The 27,233-nt window shown below is 32.6% G+C and overlaps 3 protein-coding genes across 24 annotated transcripts; all 3 read left to right on the top strand.

The window, feature by feature from the left end:
* Positions 1 to 12,725: 12,725 nt before the first annotated feature.
* On the top strand, positions 12,726 to 16,298 carry LOC147566979 (uncharacterized). Of its 16 annotated transcripts, none has more exons than XR_015230638.1 (6): positions 12,905 to 13,234; positions 13,885 to 13,933; positions 14,365 to 14,514; positions 14,784 to 14,867; positions 15,132 to 15,200; positions 15,863 to 16,298. XR_015230638.1 is itself a non-coding variant. In XM_086653573.1 (5 exons), exons 1-5 carry the CDS (start codon positions 12,971 to 12,973, stop codon positions 15,143 to 15,145), a joined length of 561 nt encoding a protein of 186 aa, XP_086509699.1. In that variant the 5' UTR covers positions 12,905 to 12,970; the 3' UTR covers positions 15,146 to 15,905. The 16 variants fall into 16 exon arrangements, 6 of the variants coding, with proteins under 6 accessions (XP_086509701.1, XP_086509700.1, XP_086509699.1 ...); XR_015230636.1 differs by having other exon boundaries at positions 15,690 to 15,905; XR_015230637.1 differs by having other exon boundaries at positions 15,302 to 15,905.
* A 2,846-nt stretch (positions 16,299 to 19,144) lies between these two features.
* On the top strand, positions 19,145 to 23,029 carry LOC147566978 (uncharacterized). Of its 7 annotated transcripts, XM_086653568.1 has the most exons (9): positions 19,145 to 19,527; positions 19,853 to 19,936; positions 20,048 to 20,116; positions 20,365 to 20,427; positions 20,894 to 20,942; positions 21,752 to 21,833; positions 21,940 to 22,084; positions 22,180 to 22,292; positions 22,632 to 23,029. In XM_086653568.1, the coding sequence occupies exons 1-6, from the start codon at positions 19,423 to 19,425 to the stop codon at positions 21,799 to 21,801; spliced, it is 420 nt and encodes a 139-aa protein (XP_086509694.1). In that variant the 5' UTR covers positions 19,145 to 19,422; the 3' UTR covers positions 21,802 to 21,833; positions 21,940 to 22,084; positions 22,180 to 22,292; positions 22,632 to 23,029. The 7 variants fall into 7 exon arrangements, 4 of the variants coding, with proteins under 4 accessions (XP_086509694.1, XP_086509696.1, XP_086509695.1 ...); XM_086653570.1 differs by lacking the exon at positions 20,894 to 20,942 and having other exon boundaries at positions 22,180 to 22,328; XM_086653569.1 differs by lacking the exon at positions 22,180 to 22,292.
* A 1,705-nt stretch (positions 23,030 to 24,734) lies between these two features.
* Positions 24,735 to 26,313, top strand: LOC147566977 (uncharacterized). The gene is made up of 5 exons (XM_086656344.1): positions 24,735 to 24,999; positions 25,273 to 25,454; positions 25,539 to 25,675; positions 25,895 to 25,982; positions 26,179 to 26,313. The coding sequence occupies exons 1-5, from the start codon at positions 24,735 to 24,737 to the stop codon at positions 26,311 to 26,313; spliced, it is 807 nt and encodes a 268-aa protein (XP_086512470.1).
* The last annotated feature ends 920 nt before the right edge of the window (positions 26,314 to 27,233 follow it).

The following is a 27,233-nucleotide window of genomic DNA, read 5'->3' as shown; positions in this document are numbered from 1 at the left end:
ATCGGAATCTTAGGGGATGTATTTCCTCCCATAGGTCAAATATTTCCACCAGTAGTGAATGCATTGCGGGAGGCTCTTGGGCGATATACAATGCTACAAAGAATAGTTAAAAATATATTAAGAACAGGTCATTTTGTGTAACAACCATATGCCCTAAACCTCGTTGTAACTAGAAAGTTCATGAAAGCGCACCAATGAAATGTACTTCCATTTTTGGCTAAAATTTTTTTGAGCTGATATCCAGTTTGATTTGTAAATTTTTTGTTTGGTCTCGATAATTATTTTTTGTTTGGAGACATTCTATCTTTTGTAACGGGTACAAAACTTTTGTTATTGTACTTGAATTTTTGTTGTTTACTCAACCCATCTAAGCTTTCAACACTATCGAAGTTGTATAGAACATTAAATGAAATGCTACGAGAAAATTATTGTTTTTCTATTCATATATTAAATTTCATCAAAAAGTGTTTTCACGATAATATATATCACATATCGAAATAATTCCGACAAATATGAATGCTCTAAGCAAAATATAAATTGCTCTTTTGTTTTTTAGATTTATAAGTAATAGAAAAACTCTTCCTAAAAGCAATTTCATATTTGCTTAAAACAGTATTCAACCTCTTTTATCATTGAGCATACAACAAGTATTTTAACAAAAAAACTTAAACATTATTAATTCTGTTCACAAAATAACGTCTAACCTCCCTCTAGAAATTACGTTTATAGCATCTGTTGATTTTTAACAGAGAAATTGACTGGTTGTTAAGCATTTTAAAATATGTTATAGAAACGATGTTATCACCAAAATCCAGATTTTGTGCCTTGCAAATATGAATTGGTGTTTTAAGTATTTTAAATTTGTTGTAGAAACCATGTTGATGCAACGAGCAAACTCGAAAATACTTTATTTATTTCGTCATTTTTATTGACATTTCCGATTTTGTTCCAAGATAACATCTGTTTTTTGGTAAAAAAAAAGAAGAAAAGAAAAGAAAACAGAAAACTGTTATCGGAGAATTTTGTTACATGCTACGAGATAAAACATCATTCCATTTATATAAAAATTTCATCTAAAAGTTACCTCGACAAATCATATTGACAAATACAACAAATCAAAATACTTCTCCACATCTCAGTTTGTTCCAAGCAAAATTAAATTTGCCCTTGCTTTTTTCGATTTTGCAATAAACAAAAGAAGTTTTTGATAAAAGCATTTTCAAATTTCCTTACAACAGCATCCATCCTCTATAAACATTGTAGTTACTGCAGAAATCTCACTCCAAGAAACCAAAACATTTTGAGTTTTGTTGACAAAAAAACAATTACTTCAATTAACTTTCCAATCTCTGTTGAATTTGATTATCCTCCAAGATCAAGTAAGTCCATTCTGTACGATTTCTTTGTGCTAGTTTCTTCCAGTCTGATTTTAAGGTATATTTAAACTGGACAACTGTTTTATCCCAAAGATCTTTTTTCTCTCTTTTTCAACCACCTCTATTTCCTTCTCCTTTTCCCCTTTTCTTTCCCCTTTACGGCAACAAATGGTTCCTTGTATAAGAAATTTATAACATTCTAATCAGCTTCACAAGTTTTCAGGAAACATTTAGCAGGAAACTTGAAAACAAGCATACATGTCGTCAACATTTCACAATTTGCTTATTATTTTAAAAACACACTTATAATATTTTCAAATATATCCCACACAAATAAAAACAATTAGAGAGCAACTTATAACGCTCATCATTTGTGAAAAACTTTTATCCACATTGAAAACCCACACAGTAGATGAAACCCAATAATGTTCACAATAATATCAACTGTGCAGGGAACAACCAAAGTCATAATCAAGACCGCAACAAAGAAACATCTACTGAAATCGTGTTTCATGGTAACGTTGACCATTTAATGGTGTACTGAAAACATAACGATTTGTGTTCGTAAAGAAACATTTCTTTGCATGCACTTAGTGTTATACTGTCAAAACTCTGATTTGTGTTATGGTTTAAGTGAAAATATAGAAAAAAATATAGGATAGAGAAACACAAATGGAAGATCAACATATTTACGAATTTATGAATTTTGATAACAAACTGGTTCATGCACAAGGCATTAGGAAAATGCACTTAACATACGTCTAACTGTACGTAACAATAACATGAATGATACAAACATTAAAGTTTGCTATTAAAATAATTACTTTTGTGCTCTGCTAAATATACTAATTGCACGAACAAAGAAAATATTTGATAAAAATGACTGGAAACTATAACAACAAAGAGGAATATGTCCAGAAATTATAAAAAAAATAATGCAAAATGTGTTGTGTTTGCTCTAGAAATACACATTTTTGTAATAATCAAACACATAGTGTTGCAAGCAAGGGACGATATGCTAAAACTATAGTGCTTTGTGTTTGGTATCTATAAAGATAAGATGCAAACATAAAACAACAAAAAAGGAGCTTTTGTTTAATGGTTACGTGGATATGTTCCGCGTTTGGATAAAAACGTAGAAAACTGAAAAATATGAAGAGAATCAAGAAGGATCAATATGTGTACAAAAATATCTATTATATAAAACGCAATGTTTTTTGCTGACTGGGACAAACCAAAAGACAAATCCGACCCTTCGTTGTGTTTTCGATTGCATCTCCACCCTTTGACCTATTACCTACCCTAAAATTAACAAATTTATTGACCCACTCTGTGAATCAATGAAACAAAACCCCAATTACGAATCTCACCACCCAATATTTTGTCTTCAAATCTAAGCCATTAGATCTCAAAATGGCTCTTCCTACCATAAATATATAGTCATTAAGAAGGAAGTAAAAGCCCTGTAAAATGCACTAAACCCTCTGATTTACATGTTGTTCATCCCAACCTAAAATCTTCCTCACCTCCCATCATTACACCTCATTTAAATCTATTATAATGACCCTTGAATTAAACGGCCACCACCACCTCTTGGATTAAACGGCCACCACCTCTAAATTAGTGATCATGTTTGGGCGTCATAACTGATGAGTTACTTTTCCACCTTTAGTCTAATGCCCTTTCCTTTTCTTCTTTATACCGAGGGAAATTGATGTAGTCTTTCCAAAAGTTCTTCAAAGCAATCGACACCAAAGACACCCACTATTGCTCACGTGAAACCGTTTATTAAGTAATCTCGTTTTTCCGATTCCTTTTCTTCTTTATACTGAGGTAAAATGATGTACTCTTTCTCAAACTAATTTTTTCATTTTTTTCCGATTACTTATGTTTATCAATCTGTTTTCCAGGTTTATGTGTTTACGAGTGTTATGGAACAACTGCAAAATTTGCACTGAAGAAAGTTAATCTCTTGGAAATGGTATGTTGTTAATATTATAGAACGACTTTTCTTAGAGTTATTCATTTTTATGCAATCTATAGACAAATTTTTGTTTGCAAAATAGAGTTGCCTTCTTATTAATGTCGATTTTCATTTCTCAAAGATCTTTATTTTGAAAATAACAAGACAGAGTTGAAGAAAAACGTTCAAAAAAAATATTCTGATAATAATTTAGTATGTTGTTAATATTATAGAACGACTTTTCTGAGAGTTATTCATTTTTATGCAATCTATTAGACAAATTTTTGTTTGCAAAATAGAGTTGCCTTCTTATTAATGTCGATTTTCATTTCTCATAGATCTTTATTTTGAAAATAACTAGACAGAGTTGAAGAAAAACGTTCAAAAGAAAATATTTTGATAATAATTTAGTTACACAGGTAAGAACTTACATTTTTCTCTTTGTTTGCTCTTAATATGTTATAACATAAATCCTTTTATCAATAACTTACAATCTCTCTAGAGCAGTTTCAACTTCTTAATCTTTTAAGCTACATTATCATTGATATTTATATGTGTGTGTGTGTTTTTTTTTTCTTTTGGTTCCATTTGTTTAGTCACATGTTATATATATATATATATATATATATATATAAAGTTTTCTTTCTATTTCTACTAATACAATATATGGATGTCTGGATCTAAGTTTGAGAAATTGTATTTGGATAGTTCCGTTGTATGTCGAAGCTGAAGGACAACAAGAAATTTCTTACTTTTATCAAACTTATGCATTTTTTTGCTCTTAATTTCAGGTACTCTTGCTTCTACTTTAGGGTTATTTTCGCACTATGTAGCTTTTTATTTGAGATACCCTTGCTTTAATCTCATATCATGTTGTTTTGTTATGTTTGGAATTTGTGTTTGTTCATTGACTAATTTTAGCACTAACGGTTGATTTGGTACGTTTTCCTTTTTTTTCTGTCTAATATGTTATGCCAAAATATCTCCATCCTCGTATTATCTAATCTTGCATAATTTGGTGAAAAAAATAATTCGACAACTTGATCCCATCGTTTGATCTAAATAACATTTTTCTTTCTTCATACACATCTACAAATTTGCCATTGTTGTAAAGCTTTTTCTTTGTTGAGTTCCATTGTTGTAAAGTAGGTCATGTAACCAATTCGATATGGTTTCGTATGCATACACTTTATTTTTGGATTTGTGGCTATTTGTTCTTAAAAAGAATTTATAGATATGTGCACCAGAAAATATAATGTAAAAATTGTTGTACTTTATACTTAGGTTTATGCTTTTATGACTCTATTGGACTAAAAAATAATGTGTCTATTTTTATATATATTAGTCTTAGTTTGTACTTTTGGTAGTTATTGTTTCTAATATGGGTCCGTGGGTATATAGACCAAAATAATATTCAAAAAAGATTTATGATCCAATCTTCCCAAAACATGGATATTTAGTCCTTTTACATTATGGACATAATAACCCATTCTTTACGAGAGAACTACCGTCCATGTCCCTCCTACAAAATCACGGGATTTTTAATTTTCCAGGGTGAATTTGGAATGTTTCTAATGTGAGCGTGATTTAGGGGATTTAAAGCAACTAACGTATAAATCCGAAATTAATTGGTCTCTATCTTCTAACCGTTTTGGAAAGCAAATCTATTTCCAAATCAATTCAAAACAAAAATCGTAACAAAATCAGTTTTCTCTCGCTTTACAGATTTGGAAACCAAATCAATTTTCTCTCTCTTACTATGTAAATTTTTTTCGATTCAAATCAATTTTCTCTCACTTAACTTTCAGATTTGGAAATAGTATATTTTCTAAGATCAATTTAGCGTGATTTGGGGGTTAATATACAAAACATATATATCACTTTCTCTCACTTAACTTTCAGTTTCGGAAATAGTATATTTTTCTGGGAACATTAAAGCAACATATGTTTTCGTTTTTACTCATACATAAATACACATTGAATACAAATTATGAAACAAATACGTAAATTATGTATTATTTATGACGAGGAAACCATCATTTGTCAAGTATACAACATAATTTATCAAATGTATGTGGGTCTTGTTCAATAAATTACAAATAATTTCTTTTACATTACACATAATTTCTTTTACATTACACGTCCATTACATTCTGTTACAAAAAAAGTACAAAATCTTCTTTGGTTCAAAAATGATGCCCATCCATGTACTCTCCATTAGTTTCGTTGACTCACTTTGATTTGATGATTCTCTTTGAAATTTCATCTGGTATCTACACACATAAATACACATACATTAAAGAAAAAAAACCATATATTGTATTATAAACTACATGTATAGTTTCGTAAATTATATATAATGTTTGTCAAATTTTGACATCATTTGAAGGTTTTGAGTAGTTTGGTAAACTTATCAAGGCTACTGTTTTGGGTGAAAAGTACACGTAATGGTAAATAAATAATACACAATTTATGTGCACTTATACGTAAATTATATACATAATGGTAAGAACATGAAGATATACGTAAATTATATATACTTTATTGTAAAGTACACGAGATTTGATGGTAAAGAGAAGTATTTCTACTAATGAAATGAGTACTGTTTTGGTGTTAAAGCACGGGTAATGTTCTGTAAATTACCCATAATTTCCTCTAAATTGTGGTAATTTACGATAAAGTACATGTACTGTAAATTCTGTTATGAGTAACCGTACGAAAGAACAAATGTTTCATAAATCCGTACGGATTGAAAACCGGATCTGAAGAAAAAAAAATGAGAACATCATAAATCGATTATGAAGATCTTAGAGAGAGAAAATCACGAATAATGATGAATATTTGCATAGATGATACAGATTAAAAGATCAAACGAGGTAGATGAACCAGATTATACTGAAAATCATGGATAACTTTAAAGATGATGATACAAAACATAAAATATTAAACAGAAAGATGAATACGAACCTGGAAATTAGATGAACCAGATTCGATGACGATGGAAATCAAAGATTAATCAAATATTAAACAGAAAGATGAATACGAACCTGGAAATTTGATGATGGAACAATTAATAAACGATTGTGGATTGAGTTGGTGAAATAGATTGGAAGAAGAGTTCGATCTTCAAAAATGGAGGATGAAAAACCTTTTCTGAATCACATTAGGGTTGCGGTTTTAGAGAGAGAGAAAAATGATTTGGATTTTAGTTTTAGATAGAGAGAATATATGATTTCTGTTACGGAGGAGATTGGAGAGAGAAAGTGGGAGATAAAATAGGAAAGAGATATTTAGGGATTTTGGGAGAAAAACCGTTTTTATATATAAGGAAGGTTAATTTAGGTATTATGAATTAATATGTATTCTAGGGATTTGTATTTTCCCTCTAGATGTACCCAAAAGGACTAGATATCCATTTAGATTAATAATTTGGTTTAGAAACCCTTTATAGGATTAGAGAGGACTAAATGTCTTAATAGGGCCCGTTTTTTGGACTATAAGCCCATAAATTCTTCTAATATGGAGACATTCACTTTAATTAGATTAGATAAATCACTAAGAAATTATTAATGTTATTTGAGTATTTCGACTGCAGATTTAACTTATCTATTATATAAAACGCAAAGTTTTTCGCTGACTGGGACAAACCAAAATACAAATCCGGCCGTTCGTTGTGTTTTCGATTGCGTCTACACCCTTTGATCTATTACTTATCTATTATATAAAACGCAAAGTTTTTCGCTGACTGGGACAAACCAAAATACAAATCCGGCCGTTCGTTGTGTTTTCGATTGGATCTACACCCTTTGATCTATTACCCACCTTTAAAAAAATTGTTTAGTTCACCCACTCAATGTAACATAACTTTGTTCACCTTCGTAGAATACTAATACGAATGTAACTTATGAAATGGAAATTGAATACCATTAAATATCCTCTTCATCAACCTTCTCCTTTGACCCTCAGATAGCAATATCCGATGGCTTTCGTCATTAATTATTCGTTCAAATTGACCATCTATTATATAAAACGCGAAGTTTTTCGCTGACTGGGACAAACCAAAATACAAATCCGGCCGTTCGTTGTGTTTTCGATTGCATCTACACCCTTTGATCTATTACCTACCTTTAAAAAAATTGTTTAGTTCACCCACTCAATGTAACATAACTTTGTTCACCCTCGTAGAATACTAATACGAATGTAACTCATGAAATGGAAATTGAATACCATTAAATATCCTCTTCATCAACCCTCTCCTTTGACCCTCGGATAGCAATATCCAATGGCTTTCGTCATTAATTATTCGTTCAAATTGACCATCGAATTAAAAACACATACGTCTGTTTTTCTTTTTCTTCCTAACGTTCTTTATCCCTCTAAATCACCATTTTTCTTCAAATAATCATCACCATTTTTCTTCAAATAATCGGATAGCAATATCCAATGGCTTTCGTCATTAATTATTCGTTCAAATTGACCATCGAATTATTAACACATGCGTCTGTTTTCTTTTTCTTCCTAACGTTCTTTATCCCTCTAAATCACCACTTGACAAAAATATAAACCTACCCTCATCCTCATACGTTTTCTTTCCCTCTTAATTCATAATAAATAAAATTCACCTTCCATCTTCTTACCTATCTCTCTCCTAATCACTCTTTTACATGCAAACGTTTCTTTTCTTGCTTCTCTTTAAATACCAATTGATCTATAAAATCTTCTATCTAAACATGGACAAAGCCAAGGTGGACAATCTACCAGCCAACCATGGTGGACATTCGAGGTAAGATCTAACAAATTTTTTACTACCACCATTGTGAAGGTTGATGTATAGCAACTTAATTAGTTTGATGTTAAATGTTTGTAGAAATGCCTAAAAGAAAAGATGTTTGCCTCTTCAAATTGCAAGAAAGAGAAGAACCCATTTTTATTATCTTGTAAGTCTTCATTTCTTTCATTTTTCTTTTCTTCCTTCTCTTTAAAAGAGAGACTTACTTAAATAATTTTTTGCCGTAAGTCTTCATTTTTCTTCAAATAATTTTTAGTCAGAATCCTTCTACTGAACATTGACAAAACTAGCGTTGAGACCCAAGTTAAGATTACAACAGGTTGAATTTGTTAAGGCAATGCTCCAGATTTATGGTTATTCTGCACAAAGAGACGACAATGGAGAAGAGATTTCCAGTGTTTAAGAAACATATTTTAAGAAATTTTAGTTTTTAGGGAATTAGAATCCAGCTTTGTTTCTTTTGTGTAAATATCTCTAAATCAGCTTGTGTCACTGAATTTCACAATTTTGTAAGTTCATCTTTTTTAGGGATTAACTGTTTACTTTGTTTAATTTTTGTTGGACTCTTTGTCCATTAAAATTTTAATTCTCAGGAATTAAATCCAGAGAAGTTGTTGAAGAGTATGTGATAATGATTGTCACAAATTTTGTAGTTTTTTTTTCTAATTATATAATGGTAGTAATCAATTCCATTTTTTTTTTTTGGATATAGCAATTCTAATACTTACATAATATATTTACATTGTACACTATTCTTAGTTTTGAGGATTTACATTCTCAAATATGTGGGTTGGTTTGCTTTAGTGAATAGAAGATCAAATAATATAACAAATGTCAATTTACGCTAAGGTCTTTTGGTAATAGTAGGTCTACCATTTTAGACGCGTAAAAGACAAATACAGTCATTCGTTGTAATTTTGATATGATCTTCACCATTTGATCTATTACCTACCTTTAACAAATTTATTGACCCAATAAATGGAAGAGAGTAAATAAAACTCAATTACTAATCTACCACCCAATATTTTATCTTTTAATTAACATCATTAGATATTTCCCTATAGTAAAGGCCATTAACCAGGTTGACAAAAACGCCCATACCATTGATTTTTACATAACCTCCTCTTTACCCCATGTATGACACCTCTTCTTTTTCTTTAAGGTGTCGTTTGGCAACCAAAAGTAGAAGTACTTTTGCTTGTAGTAGAAGTACTTTTGCTTTAAAAAAGTAAAAAAATTTTAAAAGTATATTTGGGAAAAATGTTACTTATAAGTAAAAAAGTAAAAAAGTTAGTTTGGTAACTCAATTTACTTTTGATAATTTTTTTTTCTTTCTCATAGAAATACTTGATTTTAATTTGAATTTATTTATGATTTCCACGATTACTCTTGTATACGAAGTAGTGGTGATATTGGTAGTAGTGGTGGTGCCATGAAGGTATGGTTATGGGGTGTGATGGTGGTTGATGTTTGATGGTAGTGGTGGTAGAGAGTTATGATGGTGGCAGCGATGGTGGTGGAGGTATGATGGTGGCGATGGTGGTGGAAGTATGGCGGTGGTGGAAGTACGGTGGTGGTGATGGTGGAAATACGTTGGTGGTGGTGGATAAGGTATGTGAGTGATAGTGACGGAGTTTATGGTGGTGGTGGTATGGTGATCGTGGTAAAGGTGGTGGATAAGATATGTAGGTGGTAATGATGGAGGTACCGTGGTGGTGAAGGTACCGTGGTGGCGGTGAAGGTACGGTGGTGGTGGCGGTGGCGGTGAAGGTGCGGTGGTGGTGGTGGCGGTACGGTGGTGGTGGTGAAGGTACGATAATGGTAGTGGTGGTGGAGCTACGAGGTGGTTGTTGCCGAGGTGTGGTGGTGTATGGTGGTGGTGGTGGTGGTACAAAGGTGGTGGTGGTAGTTGAGGTTGGGTGGTGGGGGAGGTGCAATGCTTGTTGTGGTGGTGGCGAGGGTTGGTATGGTAGAAGTTTAGTTGTGGTAGTGGAGCGGAGATGGACAAGAAAAATTCGTCAAGAAAAATTCATGCATGACTAAAAATAAAGTTACTTTACTTTGAAGTCAAAAGCTAAAAATTTTAACTTCAAGAGAATTGAAAGTCGAATTTTAACTTAAATGAAGTCGATAATTTTTGCGTACCAAACTAAATTTTTGACTTTTCTACTTAAATAAGCAAAAAAGTAACTTATTTTAGTGTTGCCAAACGACACCTAACTATCCATACATGTATTTGCATTAAACCTCTTTAAATTCGTCTTTTACTATCCATATATCTATCTAATAACTATGTGATTTTCTTTCCAAATAAAAAAAAATGGTTTCATTCTTTAAAGTTATTACCAAAAATATTTTTAAGGTGGAATTGCTACCAAAATAAAAAGGTGATAGAAAACTTTTCTATTTTGTAGAGACGGAAAAGTTTTTTAGAAATGATCGTATGGATTTATTACTTTTTGAAGAACTAATAACCAATTATCTAAAAAAGTTCTTGGTAGAAATTTGGAATCATGAACAATTAGTCTTGGTTTGAAGTATGAAGTTTGGAATCGTCCATGTGCGTTTTAGAATTCAATTGATCAATTCCCTTTCGTAACCCATCGTTTTTCTCTGTAAATCTTCATCACTTTGTAACCCATTTTCAAGAAGGTTGCATTTGACTCAGAATCAATGAATTTCTCTGTTATGAATTTTACTATTCATTCTAATCCGATCATCCATTATTTTTTATTTCTTGCGACAAGTTTTAACTTCATCTGTTATATAATTTTTGAAACTCATACTTTTAATGTTATTTCCAAGATTGAATAATTATCTCCTTTCATCCAAAAAAAAAAGATTGAATAATTGTCTTAGTTTTGATAAAAAGAGAATTATTGTGGTAAAGGCAAAAAGTCTATAGATTTAATGTAAATACATACATCACATAGTTATATGTTTTTTTTGTCGATGCTATTTTGTTCGTCATTTTGGCATCGGAGTCAATGTGATTAACAAAAACAAATTGAAAAGATAAAGAACATAAACAATGAGTTTGTCCACTTAAGATTGATGTTGACTAAGACTTTGAGACTTTCTATGATTATCTAGTTTGTCGTGGATTCTCTGGTTCGTACATTTGCTTCACCTTTGTCCTGTGACATACATTCGTTTGACAAATAAGAGTTTTCGTTTTTCATATGTTTCCATAACAAAAGGTTCTTATTTGCAAAGATTTGAATGTAGATATACTAAGATAACCTTTATGTGTTGTATTTCTTTGCAATTTAATTGGATCTCCAAGGGAAGTTTAGGAGTACTCTCATGATCCGATTGGGGTAGTTTTTTGATTGTTTAATTACTAATCAATTTCCGTTACTCAAATAATTTGCTGAAAAAAAAAAAGAATGCGTAGATGCCAATGATGTTCTTATTTCACTGATTTAATTACATTTATTTTTAATTCAAATGATACTATGCTCGTAACTATGGGCTTGCTTGTAAGCTTGTAAGTATAAGCGTTGATATTGATAGCCGAAAGCCGTCTATCCAGAGCAGGGCGAACCAGAACTCCTTTTTTCGATGCAAGACGTGAGTTACCGCCCAACTATAACTTAGGCTCGTGCTCTTCCGTATGATGGGTAATTTCTTAAAAATTTTAGAAACAAAACGAGTGGAGTTCTCTCTCGGAGCAGCCTACCGGAGTGAGTCTCCCGAAGCCAGATGCGAACCTTAGAACACATTCCCTGCCGAACGAGCAAATCCAGAGAAACAACACGCTTTTGTAATGAATAGTTATCGAAACGTGCGAGGCGAGCAGTGGGGTCTACTGGGTTCGCTCTCTCCACTTTAGGCCTATGGGTCACAATCTTTTGCTTTTGCTGTGCAGGTCTAGGTGCGTAGGCGCTGCTCATCATTGGCCTCAGGATAGTGGCTTTGCTTCTGCTGCTCCTTATGGTATTGGTAAAGGGGGGGATTTGCAGATGCAGGCCCGGTTTGCTGTCTGTTGTCCACTAACAATGAAACACAAGGTTCAACTTGCTTGTGGAGACAATAGTGGTCCTATGACATTGTTGTTACGCTCTAATTCAAATATTATTGGATTTCACCCCGCAAAATATATCTCTCTGGATCTTCTCCCAAAAACTGAAATGATTTTGAAACATCTGAAAATTTTATTTTGGAAGCATTTCGACAGTTTCTGACATTTTTGGACTTCATTTACCTTTTCACTTTTGTTAGTAGCTCACTTAAAATAGTGTAATCTGATTTAGTTTTTGTGGGTTTGCAGGATTTAAGTTAATTATTTCAGATCATTGAAAATTATGATTATGATTGTGTCAAATACTTGTGTCTTTTTAAGAGTTCTCATTTGTTGGAACAGTTATTGTGCTGTTTTAATTTTTAATTTTATTGTTTTTTTTTACTGAATTTTGCTTTTTAGATTTTTATTCTTATAAAGCTCAACAATTTTTTACTTTTCGACAAATCTTCAATTATTATTTGTTGATTTACCATATCCAAGTAGATATCGACTTAATGAGATACGTAAGTTTATGATTTTTTAGTGACTTATCGTTAATCAATTGTCCCGTGCCCATAGGGCACGGGTTATACCTAGTCTATATAACAAAACACAATGTTTTGTGCTGACTGGGACAAGCTGAAAGACAAATCCGTCCATTCATTGCGTTTTCTCTCAAGTCTTGACCTTTAAATCCATTACCTACCTAAAAATAAAAGAAAAAGTTCACCCCCCATAAGAAAGTAAACAAAACTATAAATCTACCCCGTCTGATCTGCTTAGACCCTTCTTTCCGTTACCAACGATCCAAGTAGTCATTTAATCTCCACGGTGAAATGAATGATGTTTCATCTGCTGCCGTTTTTTTTTTTTTGAGAATTCCATCTGTTGCTTTTAGCATCTCAGATGAGGTGAAGTTAATGAGAAAAACCATCATTACTGCCCTGATTTCCACCTTCTTCCTTCTCTCTCTAATTTCCCACCAAAATCGTTCGTTCGATAGTGTCAAAAATGGAACAAAAATGGTTGATGCCGCGGATACTTCGATTCAACCTACTTCTTTTGTTTGCTGCTCAATCTATCAAGTTCTTCAGTACCTGGTATACCTCTCTCTCCTTCTCTCTCTTGATTGAATTGTTTGATGTTCCCATTGTTCTATTTGTACTTACTGTTTGAGGTGAAATTAAATCGATGCTCCTTCCACCATATCCAATCTCTAAGGTGAGGTGAAATTAATGAGAAGAAATTCCCCTTCCACCATATCCAATCTCTTTCCCCAAAAAAATCGATGCTTCAACATGGTAAAATATGTCTTAATAACCTTCTTTGGTTTGTAATTGGGTTGAAGAAGCTATGATTTACTTTATATATTGTATCACTTGATCCTTATGTTGCTTCATTAGATTTATTTTCAATTAAGTGAAGTCTTCAGTTTGGTATTGAGTAATTTGACTATTAGGTAATAAATAGATATGATATGTGAAGGTTACCTTTACTGATCCTTACCTTACATGTTTAGACATCAATAGTGTATCTCTGTAGGATGAGACCTTCCATCTCTATAAAATCTTTCACTTCCCCTATTTCATCTTAACCTCCTTCTCCTCTGGTATTAATTTTTTTCAGTAAGATGAGACCTTCCATCTCTATAAAATCTTTCACTTCCCCTATTTCATTTTAATCTCCTTCTCCTCGGGTATTAAATTTTTTCCATTTGTATCTTATTTTATCTCTATCTCCTTATTTGCAGGTGTGGTTCTTTTTCAAAATTTCATTATACAAATCTTCGTTTCATGAGGGTAAGAAATTTTTCTCCACCAGTTCTGTCTGATTTTGGATATTTAGTTACGCATCTAATTCGACGTTTGTCTTATTTGTGTTATGTAGTTTTGCATCTCAATTTCGTTATGTAGAAGCTCCCATATATGTGTTCGATCAGTTATGAATTGTCTAAGAAAAATGAAGCTTCTTGGAATACTATTAACACATTTCGCGTTGTTCTTCTTATTTAAATATATTCCCCCACTCACCTTATTTTGTTGTCTGCTTTTTCATAGAAATACTAAAAGAGAATACTACTTCGTAGTCGTGTATCCGATTTGTATTTTTAATCATTGGAATCTTTCTCTGAAGTCTTAAACATAGTCATATTTCTCTCTCTGGGTTATGCAACTTTTTGTTGTCCTATCTGCTTCTTTTGTTATACAAATCTTCTTTCTGTTCCTTGCAGATGTATTTCTGCTTCTTTTGTTATATAAAATGATGGTTGGAGCTTTCTCTCACTCAACAACAGTAGGAAAGCTACGTAAGACCTTCCTGATGTTCGAGTGGATGCTCATTTATAAGATGAAGCTGCAACTGTTTGTCGTTACTATCTTAGGTATGTTTATTTCTTTTAATTATCTTTTTGTTGTTCTCCTTTTACTTTTTTTGCATTAATTTTCATTTTACTTACTTATTCAAGCCTCCCCATTTATATTAGTGACCTTTAGGCATTGGGCTTGATAACTTTTTGAATGCTTAAATTCATTCAACTATCCTTTATTATTAAAGGACACATCGTAACAGCCTTACGCACACAGAAGCTTGTGCGTTTTTTGTTGTTCAGTTCACTTGACTAGTGATCTCCCATTCTCTTGAATTAAATAGGCAAAGGTTGGTTCTGCTTGAGGCATTATGTGATGGAAGAAGAGGTTATACTTAGCCAATGCAGATGGTTCCAGATACGAGAAGGTTAGATCCTTTCATAGAATAAGCTCCTAAGAAACTCGCCCTTTCCCTTTATCATCTCTGAAACAAACTAAAGTATCGTTTTAAGGGTTGTTGATGTTGATTTTGCAAGTGCAAATCCTTTTGTTTGGTTAACTTGGGATATGAAATGCACGGTCGATGTCTCTTTTTATTTCAGAATGCGGCGTTTCTCTTATTATACAATTATAATTCGTCTTTGTGGGATATATTTCGGAGTTGATGAATAAAATGGTTGGGATTGAACAGAGCAAAATCACTGAAATGTGTAATGTATACTGTACAAGATCTATGGAGACAACGATGGCCGATCTTAAGGTATGACTCCAAATCTCCTACTCTTCCTTGTTAAACATCTTACGTTTGTCAAGAGCATTTGGATTACTTTTCTTCTTGGTTTGTTATTTTTCTTGTATAAGCCACTGCTTATGATCAACTATGATGAGTATCACAAGTGCCTACTTTCCCTAATTGCTCAACTCAACGAGTCTACCTCATTATGATGAGATCTCAGCAGCCTCACTTCTGGAATGGAACACATCCTGATTTCTTTCTCAACTATAAAGCAATGATGTGCACTTACTTGGCATAACGATATTGAAGTAGGTAGTGTTTGTGTCTTCAAGCTTATACAACCAAATCAGATAAAAGGAAATATTTCCATCGGTTTTAGCAGCGATCGAACCCTTAGTTAGAACACGAAACCATATAGGCGACTTAATATGTTAGCATTGAAAACATCGATATGCATACTACATTATATGCATTTCGAGAGATACATTCGTAACATTTTTTTGTTTTAAACAGTCAAGAGATGAAACAGGAGCTAAATTGGTGATCTTTGACTTTCGAAGATCTTTCACCCAAACATCTATTTTTTTTTTCTTTTACTAATTCTGTCTCTTAAAGACTGTTTCTGCTATGGTGTTTGTTATGCATTTTTTATTTCTTAGTCTTGATGTAAATGAAAATTGGTTCAGATAGAAATCTATCATATTCAGAAGGGAATAACTTGGATCAACACCTCAAATTTCACTTCAGACATTCATTCACACTCCACTTGACAAATAAAACACAACGATCATGATGAGTTAGACATTCATGTAATTATGGTAATTTCGAAGTCAAACTCTATGCAAACTGGAGGGCTCAATTAAAGATGAATAAATGCTTGTATAGTCAACTTATCGAATATAGAAATTGTTGAAGACCTTGTATGTTTATTACGGTACACAAACAACAAAATGCAGAGGTTGCGGCGTAGTGTAAAAATTGTTATAACGACACTGAGTATAAGTTCTTTCTCATTTATAATGTAGGTATTGATCTACTATTACATTTCTGTCTCATTTTATATTATATAGAGAATAAGAGGGCTACCGTGCAAGTTTCAAACTTGTAGCCATTTTATTGTTAGTCACAGCAAGCCACATAGGATGTATGTCTAGAGTATGTCTGGATTTTCTTGTTCTCTATCATTTTTTTTTATACTTTATAGGGATTATTCGCTCATGAAAGCCTCAGCATTTCGAACAGTAATTGACACCAATGAGGACCCAAATGACCCAATTAATATGGACAGAAGGTGAGGTTCTGTAATAGCTTCCAGACAATCTCTTTTTTTAACCCATGTAAAGACACCATCTCATCTGTCTCTCCACATCCTTCCTCATTTAACCCACCCCAGCTCTGTTCCATCTCTACATCCAAATTCCCCTCTCACATACTATTTATTTCTCTAAACCCCTTCTCTTTCTCTCACCCTTAGCCTGTCCATTTCTAACAAACTATCAGGCCAACTACGTTATGGAGTCATTTAGATGCTTATAGTATTACCATATAATTACGATATCAAACTTACTTAATGAGTCAAATTAGTAGTTCGTACTGATATGATTCGAATGTATGAGATAAACTACGCAATCAGGAAAAAAAGTTGAATGGTGATTGTAGTTGCTTTTCATTTAAATCCTTTATTATGTGATGATACCACCTGCCCGTGCCCTATGGGCACGGGCTATACCTAGTCTATATAACAAAACACAATGTTTTGTGCTGACTGGGACAAACCAAAAGGCAAATCCGACCGTTGGTTGTAATTTTGATAAGATACTCACCCTTTGATCTATTACCCACCTTAAGATTGACAAATTTATTCACCCACGGATTAAATTTATACATCACCCTCTCATTAAATCAATGGCCAAAAGTTATTGCAAACAATTGTAACGTCACCCACTCATTAAATTTATACATAACACTCTCATCAAATCAATAGTCAAAAGTTATTGCAAACAATTGTAACGTCTCTCTTTACTATTTATCCATCTCTCATTTATCTTTAGGGTGATATGAAAGAGAATCACTAAAATGAATCTACACCATCATTTTAGCATGGTTAGTGAGCAGAAATTAACTGCCCTAGCATTTTCAAGGTGAGGTGAAATTAATGGGAAGAAATTAATTAGAAGAAGCCATGTCCAAATTTTCCTCCTAAACAATTGATGCACTAATTCATCTCTAGCGGTTACCGTCTCTTCCCAAAAAAAATCAATGCGCCCATTGATCTGTTACCGTTACCATTTCTTCTCCAAATCCATTCTTCACCCGATGATCTCTCTACATAAAACCCAGACTTCGAGAGATCCTTCCTCACATCTATTTCATTTTTTAGGTTTTTGATGAATCTACTTTCTCTTCAAAACTCATTCTCAATCTGCCATTAGAAGATGAACATTTCGGAGGACCTCTTAAGATACCGAGGTTGTTCTATTTTCAATCTCTTACAAAGTTTTTTCTGTTTAAAGATTAAAGTTAATAAAGGTTTATGTGGGGTTTTAGTATTAGGAAATTACAATCTCACCATCTATATGTACTTTCATATATTCAAACCAATAGTTGATTAATAAACTGTCGTTGCTACTATTTGAATAATTGGTTATGTTCTTCATTTTATTATTGAATAGGTGGTATGTTTATCAAACTTTTTGATGAGACGTATGTTTATCAAACTTGACGTACCAAAGTTGTTTTGATGAACAAACCTCCCTTAGTTACTCGATTTATTAAGAAACATGTACTGACATGTTATTAGAGTAATTTTTGTAGAACAATTTTTAGTTTCTTTAGATCTTCCAGATATCCCCCTTTTTGTAAAAGATTTTTATTTTCGACATTTTGAATGGTTCAAATGGTCTTTGAAGCATTTGAGGAGGTGACAACGTTTTTTAAGGGAAAGATAACCCAAGACCTTTATATTACTAATGATTTCAATTCGGTTTCATCAAATAAACATCTCGTAATTAGCTAAAGCTTTGATGATTAAGATTACTAAGTGAGGTTCCATTTAGGAATGTATTTCGTGATTACAGCTTTTCTTTGTTCCTGTGGAACTCAATGGATAGAGTTGTAGGTATGGCACATTTAGATTTCTTTAATGTCGAAGGAGACCGTCTCAGTGTATTTTTATTCATAAATCACCAGTTAATTGCTTTTCATTTGATCTAATTTATTCTGTTAGGTTCAAAAAATACATTTGATCATCTTATACTGATAAAATATTTCGTGAGATGCAATTAATTGTGGCAAAAAACGAAAGTGAATATATTGTTAAATATTTAATGTTGTTATACAGATTCATAAGTTTTCAGATACATATTACGATATGTACTAAGATTAATTATTTCGTTCACCCAAATTATAGTAGTGAATGAACAAGGGAACACCATTTTTATACTTTCTTCCGGTAAGTCCAGTTACATTCCATGTGATTACCTTATATATAAAACTCTGTGTTATTAATATCAAACAATTAGATGATGTAGATATAAGGTGTTTACAAATTTTATTTTCGTTTATTAGCTTATTTGACCATAATTTCTTAAAATTCAATACCATTCACCATTTATTATTTTTCAAATTGATTCAACTCTAGAACTTTTATTAGAATGACCACTAATTTTATATGGATGCTACACTATTTGGAGTACAAAATTTTAGTGATCTGTCACGCGCATTAATATCAAACAAATGGCCCGTGCCCTATGGGCACGGGTTATCCCTAGTCTATATAACAAAACATAACTTATTTTGTGCTGACTGGTACAAAATAAATGCTAGGTGGTGAGTTGGAAGCTGATTTGGACATCCACGTATGTATTTGACAATCACAACCGTCTCTCTTTTCATCTCTGCCCTTCAAGTGAATCTCACGTGTAATTGGAACTTCGATTCAAATGGCTGAATCTAAACGGTTGATTGAAGGTCGATGGTTATCCCTCATTCAAGGCTTCAAGCTCGATTCCTCTCCCACTATTTCATCTTCATAGCCCTCCGCCTCTCTCTCCCATGGAACTTCTTCATTCACTGTTTGATTCATCTTTGTATTACAAGGACTACCCAAAATTAGAACCAGTTCATCTTCATCGCCCTCTGCCTCTCTCTCTAGCATGAAACTTCTTTATTCACTGTTTGCTTCATCTTTGTATTACAAGGACTACCCAAAACTAGAACAAGTATGGGAATGTAACTAGCAAACGATATGGATGATAATGTTGAAATGTCTGAGGTTGATCTGAGTGATTCTGATTTGGTATCTCATATTCGTGGTGCCCTAGCCGACCTCCCCCTAAGAGCTGTTTATGAGGTGAGGATCATGTTCATATTAGAGTAGTCAATAGATGTTAGATAACTTTATGATTCTGTTCGGCTAGATATGGGTACCTCAGGTATGAAATTTAAGTGTAATACGAACCAATACTGCTCCGTTTGGGGCGGGCAAAGACAACGTTGTAAAGATGAATGTTTGATTTTCTCTGTTTCAATTTTCAATCTTCTCTGGCAAAGAGAGTTAATTTCATGTTTGAATCAAACTTTGTAATGGTTGTTACTAAATTTAACCTTATTATTGTGGTTTTTTATTTGCACTACATTTCAGAGAGACTAAAATCTTTGTGAATTCTGTGATTTAGGGTGATACAGAAAGTTATCACCAGCTGATAATGGTTATTGGCCGTAATGACCGCCTTTCTGCTGACGATGTAGCAATGCTTGTGGTACACTTTCAACTTTATATGTTATTGTAACTGTGTTCGTGCAGCAGCTTATGTAATTTAATCATATTTTTTTTTTCATTAAGTTTCACTTTTGTGTTTGTTCGGCAGTAGAGCTTGAAGGCATTGGCCGGCGTAGTTGCCTATATTGATAGTTCTCAACACACGGCTCTTGTGTCATCTGTAAGTTTATGAGAAATATATCCTGATTCATGAATATATAACATGGTTGTAGTTTGCTACGGAATTGTTGGGCTTAATCTGATTTTACCTCTTTCTACTTTTCCATATGTGAGTGTTTGGTAAGGTAATCTGATACTTCTCAGTGCTCTAGGATTAGCTTCTTTAGATGAAAATTTTTACCATTCGATTTTTGTTGTTAAGTTCATTATGACACACTACTGGTTAGAAATATCTTGGTTTTTTTATAGTTTGATTACAACGGAAGAGGTCACGGAAGGAATCGGTCAAACTGGTTTGGCTGCTTACTATTGGTAATACTCAGACATTTGTCACACACTAAGTGTTTGATAAAATGCCTAACTAAACTCATACCATTATCCTCTTTTTTTGGTTATAGTTGAGAGATTAAAAACTACATCTGATCAAGATTTAGAAAGCTGTCAAATTGAAAAGAACTCATCCGTGTTCAGAAAATAAACCACATATACTTTTGTCGTTGAAAATTGAAAATGAATAAGAAAACATGAGAAAGAAAACAAAATTTTCTCATTATTTGAAATGATTGGAGTCTCTACTCTTGTATGAGATGCCTTATGAGTGTTGCAATCTTTCAAACCTATTTGTAATGTTATATAGGGCATCCTACTTTGTAGAGCAGTTGGAGTCTCCATCCTAAATCTTACAATTTTATCCCTTTGTTTGGATTCATATAAAATATCTTTAGTTTGTATTGTTTGAATATACTTTTTTTCCCCTGAATTTTTCGTTCTTTGTCAGGGTAGAGCCTATGCGAGTGGAGATTTTCCCCATGCTTGGTGTAGTTCAAGTACTTCACTGTAGTAGGGTTAGGACTTCCAAGTCCGAGTAACTTAGTAAAATAGAAAGCATTTTCATTGAAATTATCGTTTAGCTTTATGATTTCTATTTTGCATACAAGTTTATCTTATAGAGTTGAGACCCAGAAGAAACTAATTTTTTATACAATTTCATAGCACTTTTTCACTTTTTTTCTGACATATACTTAAAATTGTATGTACCTTCAAGGCCGAGTACTCTCAAGTAACTCTACCTACTCTCAGCCTGTCCGAGTAGGACTCTCGTAGCGAGGTCTACTCTATAGCAAGTAGCCACGACGAAATTTCATTGGATTCATTTCACATATTCAAATTCCAAAAGTCTATGTACTGAATATGTTCAAAGGTCTGAAATAGAATGTGAATGCCTTTGTGAGTCTATGACTTCTTCAATTATGAAGTTGACACTATCCTTTATGCCTAAGTTAACGTAATTCATATCGCCTCATCTTGAGCCAATCTGATGTTCACATCTCCGAAAGTGGTGATTGGTTACTTCATTTTCTTGCTATTCTGCCTTAAAATCATCTACATGTTACTTAAACTTTGTAAAACCTTCTGGGCGATGCTAAGTTGACACATATTTTTCTGAGACACTACGTGACACAATATCTTCTAATCGTTCATCCTCAAACTTTTGTGGATTCACAGTCAAATCTAAATAATGAGGTTCTATGTCTTTTTGTGTCAACAAAAACTACGTTGACCTATGATTATTGAATCATTTTACATGTTTGTGTTCTTATTTCTAAATTTTGTTTGCATCGGTTTTGTATTTCAGGCAAGTCCAGTGGACCTCAAAACTTTTCTATTTGTCTTACTCGGAAATAAGGTTGATGTAGACTGTGGAAACAACCAGAGTGGTAAGGAGTGACAGCATAATAAACAGAAAATAAATAAATAGAATATTTTATTTTCTTTTGTTTTATCTTATATATCATAAGCTTCTAAATACCCATCTTCCTGCAGGTCTCTGAGAAGAAAGCAAAGGATTGGTGTGCAAACAGTGGAACATACCCTACTTCGAGACATCCGCAAAAGAGAACTTAAATGTTGATGATGCATTTACTTGTGTTGCAAAGACTGCACTAATGAAAGAACATGAGCAAGATATGTAAGTAAACTCAATGAGATGGTTTTTTAGTTTATGCATTGTTACTTTTCTTCTTTTTCTAAGTGTGCATGACTTTTTTATGAATGGATTTGCAGTACTCGGAGGGTTTGTGTCTATTACATAGATAAATTTGAAGCTCCTTTAGAACATTGCCACATCCCCATGTTTGGTCGGTTGACTTTGTTCGTAAACCACATTCATGTACACGGTAAAGGACTTCCCACTTGATTGTGGTTTTTAAGAGGTATATGAGTTGGCTCATGGCTGAACTAGAAACTAAATTGAGAGTAAAATTTCCACTTATTGTTTTTATCAAGATCATGCTTCACTAAACAAAAATTCTTCTGACCTGCGAAAATGGGTATTTAGTTTGAAACTCCCCGCGTCAATTTAGTTATAAGTTCACTGAAAGGTTGAAGTTATCATGATTTGGTTACATGTCCTGGTGTTCGAATTCTTTATTATCTTCTCTACTTGACTGTTTTCTATGATTTTCATCTGATTTGTTTAGTTCGTTTGACTGACGAAGAAAAACTTTCATCTGCAGATACTTTAATACCATCCCAGATGCAGTTTCAGAAACCGAACAAAGAGGAGGAGGTTGCGCGTGTTAAAATTCAGATCTTTCTCGTAAGAGAAGCTAATCTATAGCAAAGTTCTAAACTCTCTCCTGGTTTGCCCGATTCATGTTCCTTTTCCGATTCTCTTTTCTTCTACTTGTTAAGATGATTCTTAGCCATTTTTTTCATGTACTTACCACTTGTATACTAATTAAGGTTTTCTTATCGTCGTGACGGCTACGATTGTTTTCTTTTGAGCTGTATTGATTTGTAAAGATCGTGTCATTGTTGTTAAATTGTTAACCTTCAGATGCTAAAGACTTTACCTTGGGTGTTACCCTGTTAGAATTCCTTTAAACAATGAATGAATTCAACCATTTATACAGTTCTGTTTTATCTTATATAATAGGTTTACGAATTTTGTATTGAAAGATGAACTAAAATTACTAATTTTTGAGTCTATAGACCAAAAATAGGGTCCTAATAGGAGATTTAATCCTCTATAATCCTAAAAAGGATTTGAAAACCTAAATAATAATCATAATAGATATCTGGTCCTTTTAGTGTCATCTAGAGAGATTTCACAAATCCATATAATACTTATTATATATGTAATACCTATATTAACCTTCTTTTAATATCTAATCGTGATTTTCATTCTAAACCGTATTAGATTTCTCTCCATATTTATCTCAACTTTCTCTCTCCAATCACGTTTTTTATGTAACTAACAACTCTCTCTATAATTCCGTAACCGAAATCCAGAAACTTTCCCACTATCTCTCTAAAAATGAAATCTTCATTAAACATTCATTAAACTCTCGCCCAGCTGTAAAAAACTCCATTGATTAGTATTCAATCAAGAGATATCATCACAACCTCCATTGTTATTTAGGGTTTTTACTGATTATATCTTTATTCTAGCCACAACTATTCAGGTTTAAAATCTTATGTATATTGGCTTATAGTTTAACGATTCATATTGAAGATTTGATAAATATCAAATGTTCATCTTTTTCATATCATTTAATATGAATTTGTATTTTTGCTGTAATCTTCTATAGCTAAAGTGTTCTTTCATGTATTTGATATTTCTGTTTCATTTTTATTGAATCCATGAAATCTAGATCTGATGTTTTCATTCAAATATTTAGATGTTTCACATCTTTTATTATCTTCAGATCAAATTGAACTGATAGTACAGATAATGATGTGTATTAGATTCCAGTTAGTTCATCTCAGATCCGTATGGAAAACACTTTGTATGTAGTATAAATTATGTATACTTTATGTTACATTAGTTATACTTTTTACTAATATGGTGTTGTAAATAACATGTACATATATAAAATTTGTTACAAATTATACATACTTTCTTACATAGTGTAGTAAAAAAATTTGTAATAGGTATAAATTATATTTTTGCATGCTACAAAGTATGCGTACTTTTTTTACAATTGACTGCTATTATCATACATACAGAACAAAGTACGTAATTTGTTCTGTACATTTTGAATTGTTTACGTAGCTTAACAATTTGTCTGTATTGAAAAATATCCATAATTATAAAATCAATATCAAATAATTTAATATTTTGTTTTACAGAACAGATGGAGATTCAAGCAGATTCATCACTACAAAGCAAGAAGACGATACTAAAATCCGATGGTTGGGATAAAATGTTTACTGAACTTGGTCAATTATTTCCCGGGGGTGCTAAAGCCTTTCGATTTGCTCTTCGGCAATATAGTATAAATACTGGCCATGATTTTAAATTTATTAAAAATGATTCGAAGCGGGTAACTGCTGTATGTCCTGTTGAAGATTGCAAATGGAGAGTACATGGATGTGCTCCATTGAAATGCGAATCTATGTTTATTTTGAAAGACATGGAAATGAAACATGACTGTGAAGATTTCATTAAGAAGAACAAGAAACCAAAAATAAACAGTTCATTTGTTGGGAAACTTATTTTAGATGAGGTTACAAGAAGTCCAGATCGTTCCACAGCAAGTCTGAAGAAAGATTTCTTGAAAAATTACGCTGTCCAACTTCCATATTACTACACTTACGAGGGGAAGAAAATAGCAATGAATGAAGCATTTGGTCAAGAAGGAGGTTCCTATGCAAAACTTAGATGGTATGCTGATGCCTTTTCACGTACCAACCCAAACAGCATAGTACAACTTGAAGTTGACGAGGTGTCTCGGAGATTTAAAAGAATTTTCATTGCACCACATGCTTGTATAGTTGGCTTCCAATATTGTCGACCAGTTTTATATGTTGATGGGACTTTTTGCAAAACTCGTTTTAACGGGTGCATACTGGCTGCTGTTGCTAAAGACGGTAACAATGGTAAATTCTGAACATTCATAAATTTATCAAACTTAATATAAAAAGTATCCACTTTTTTCAACATCATATTACATTTTTCTGTGTAAATTACTATATATTTACAGTAAATTATGAATACTTTACATAAAAATATACATGCTTTTTTTAGCTTTTCATACTTTATATTTATGTACATTACTTTAAATATACCATAAATTATGAAAACTTTACAGTGGTATCCTTTATAAATATTTAAATACAGAGTACTTTCACTCAGATATTTTCAAATTACAGGTCTATTTCCGTTAGCATATTCTGTGGTTGATGTTGAGAATGATCAAAATTGGGACTGGTTTCTAAGGCATTTGCGCAATGCTCTGAATATGGAAAAGACTTATATCTTTATTTCAGACCGTCACAACGGTATAATCAACGGTGTTAAGAACATTTTTCCGACAGCACACCATTCGTTTTGTGTTTGGCATCTAAGGAACAATCTGAATTTAAGATTGGCAAATGGAGCTAGAAAATCAAAATTCTTCCAAACATTAATTTTCAAGGCTGCTAGAGCTCTTCCCGAGTCTGAATATCACGCAACTATTAACCAGATGATACAGATGGGTGGTTCAAAAGTTGCTGCATTTTTTCAATCCTTAGACCCTTCTTCTTGGGCAGATGCTTTCTTTCCCGGTATAAGGTACGATCAGATAAAATAGTCTATTCATTTCATTATCTTTATTGATTTTTTTTAGAACATTATGTACTTTACCGTATAAAGTACAGATTTTGTTACGCAAATTACATATACTTGGCACAGCAGTTATACATCTTTTCTGTACAGTATTTATTCTTTATAAAAATAATTTTCATTTTATAATAAAATATAATAAAATTTACATACTTTTGTTTTATACAGATACACAGCGATATCATCTCAACTGTCAGAATCCTTTAACAATCAGATTCGTCATGCTCGTGGACTACCAATTACAGCAATGTTGGAGGCAATTCGTATTCATATAATGAACAAAATGAACACAGCACGCGAATTGTCTAAAAAATGGACTACATTCTTGTGTCCAACCATCACTGATCTGTTGAAAGCAAAATATGATAGTGCTGCAACTTGTAATATTGCCCAGGCAGCCCCATTTATATTCGAGGTTTACTCAGAACCTTCTTATTGTGTTAATCTTCTAGAGATTTCTTGTACTTGTAGAAGGTGGCAAGTTGATGGTGTTCCTTGTGAACACGCAATGTTGTGTATTAAAAGCTTGTCTGAAGACCAACAAGATTGTTTTTACGATCCTATTTGGACAACAGAGTCTTATGTGAAGACTTACCAGGAACATATAATGCCTATATCCAATGTTGATGAACCAAGGATTTTTGATGAAGCTACCAAAATTCTCCCACCGTTGATTCGTCGTAGACCAGGTCGTCCAAGAACAGTACGGATCGAGAGCTCGGGAAATATGCCAAGAAAATTAAGGATATGTGGTAGGTGTAAGCAACCTTCATACCACAATCGCAAAACATGTAGGGTAAACATTTGATGTATTTAAATATGTTACATTACACTTTCAATCCACATAATATTCAAATTTTCAATCTTTTTTTCCTACGTTTTGTTTCACTATTCTATTTTTATTCTCTATCAAAAGGTTATACTTTAGCGGTTTTGGTATGAACCTTGCCTAACATATGTGGTTAATATTAAAGAACACCAATTACACCAAATACAGTACAATTGATGTAATTGGTGCAAATTAGTTAAAGTTTGTACAGACTTTAAATTTACATATTTGTTCTGTTTAAAAGTTCTTGTTTTGTTTCATAAATTGACTGTTATTTATTGTTAAAGTTCCATACTTTGTCTCATGTTGTCCGTACTTTATTTCATTTTTTTACGTGTGTAGTACATAACCCGTTATTTATCAACACGTTATTCATGTTTGTATCATAAATTAAAGGAAGAAACTTGATAAATTTCAGACATTTTTTCAACAAATATGATATTTTAATTAAAAATTACAGTTTCCATCCAAATATTTTATACTTCAAACTGTCAAATATAATTCATTACAACTATTTTAAAATTGAAAAAATAAAACCATACTTTAATTTAAACTATATTAAAGTTTTTTTCCACAAATCTCTGGTTTCATTCAATAGCTCGTACGTCACTTCCGCTCTTCTACGCTGAGCTAATTCAATCCAATCGTGCACAAGGTATTCATCCGGTACTGCCCATT

The sequence above is a fragment of the Eschscholzia californica genome, unplaced genomic scaffold, assembly GCF_041429995.1.
Source record: "Eschscholzia californica isolate CP2 unplaced genomic scaffold, dmEscCali1.0.p SCAF_1, whole genome shotgun sequence".
Lineage (NCBI taxonomy): Eukaryota > Viridiplantae > Streptophyta > Magnoliopsida > Ranunculales > Papaveraceae > Eschscholzia > Eschscholzia californica.
This window is presented reverse-complemented; position numbering and strand designations above follow the sequence as displayed.

Coding starts and splice junctions, on each gene's coding strand:
- LOC147566979 (XM_086653572.1), top strand. CDS start 12,971: ATGAATGATGTTTCATCTGCTGCCGTTTTTTTTTTTTTGAGAATTCCA. Junction 13,235..13,884: donor ATCAAGTTCTTCAGTACCTG/GTATACCTCTCT, acceptor CCTTATTTGCAG/GTGTGGTTCTTTTTCAAAAT. Junction 13,934..14,364: donor CAAATCTTCGTTTCATGAGG/GTAAGAAATTTT, acceptor TGTTCCTTGCAG/ATGTATTTCTGCTTCTTTTG.
- LOC147566978 (XM_086653569.1), top strand. CDS start 19,423: ATGGATGATAATGTTGAAATGTCTGAGGTTGATCTGAGTGATTCTGAT. Junction 19,528..19,852: donor CCCTAAGAGCTGTTTATGAG/GTGAGGATCATG, acceptor TCTGTGATTTAG/GGTGATACAGAAAGTTATCA. Junction 20,943..21,751: donor CCATGCTTGGTGTAGTTCAA/GTACTTCACTGT, acceptor TTTGTATTTCAG/GCAAGTCCAGTGGACCTCAA.
- LOC147566977 (XM_086656344.1), top strand. CDS start 24,735: ATGAATGAAGCATTTGGTCAAGAAGGAGGTTCCTATGCAAAACTTAGA. Junction 25,455..25,538: donor CAGCACACCATTCGTTTTGT/GTTTGGCATCTA, acceptor TTAATTTTCAAG/GCTGCTAGAGCTCTTCCCGA. Junction 25,983..26,178: donor CAATTACAGCAATGTTGGAG/GCAATTCGTATT, acceptor TTAATCTTCTAG/AGATTTCTTGTACTTGTAGA.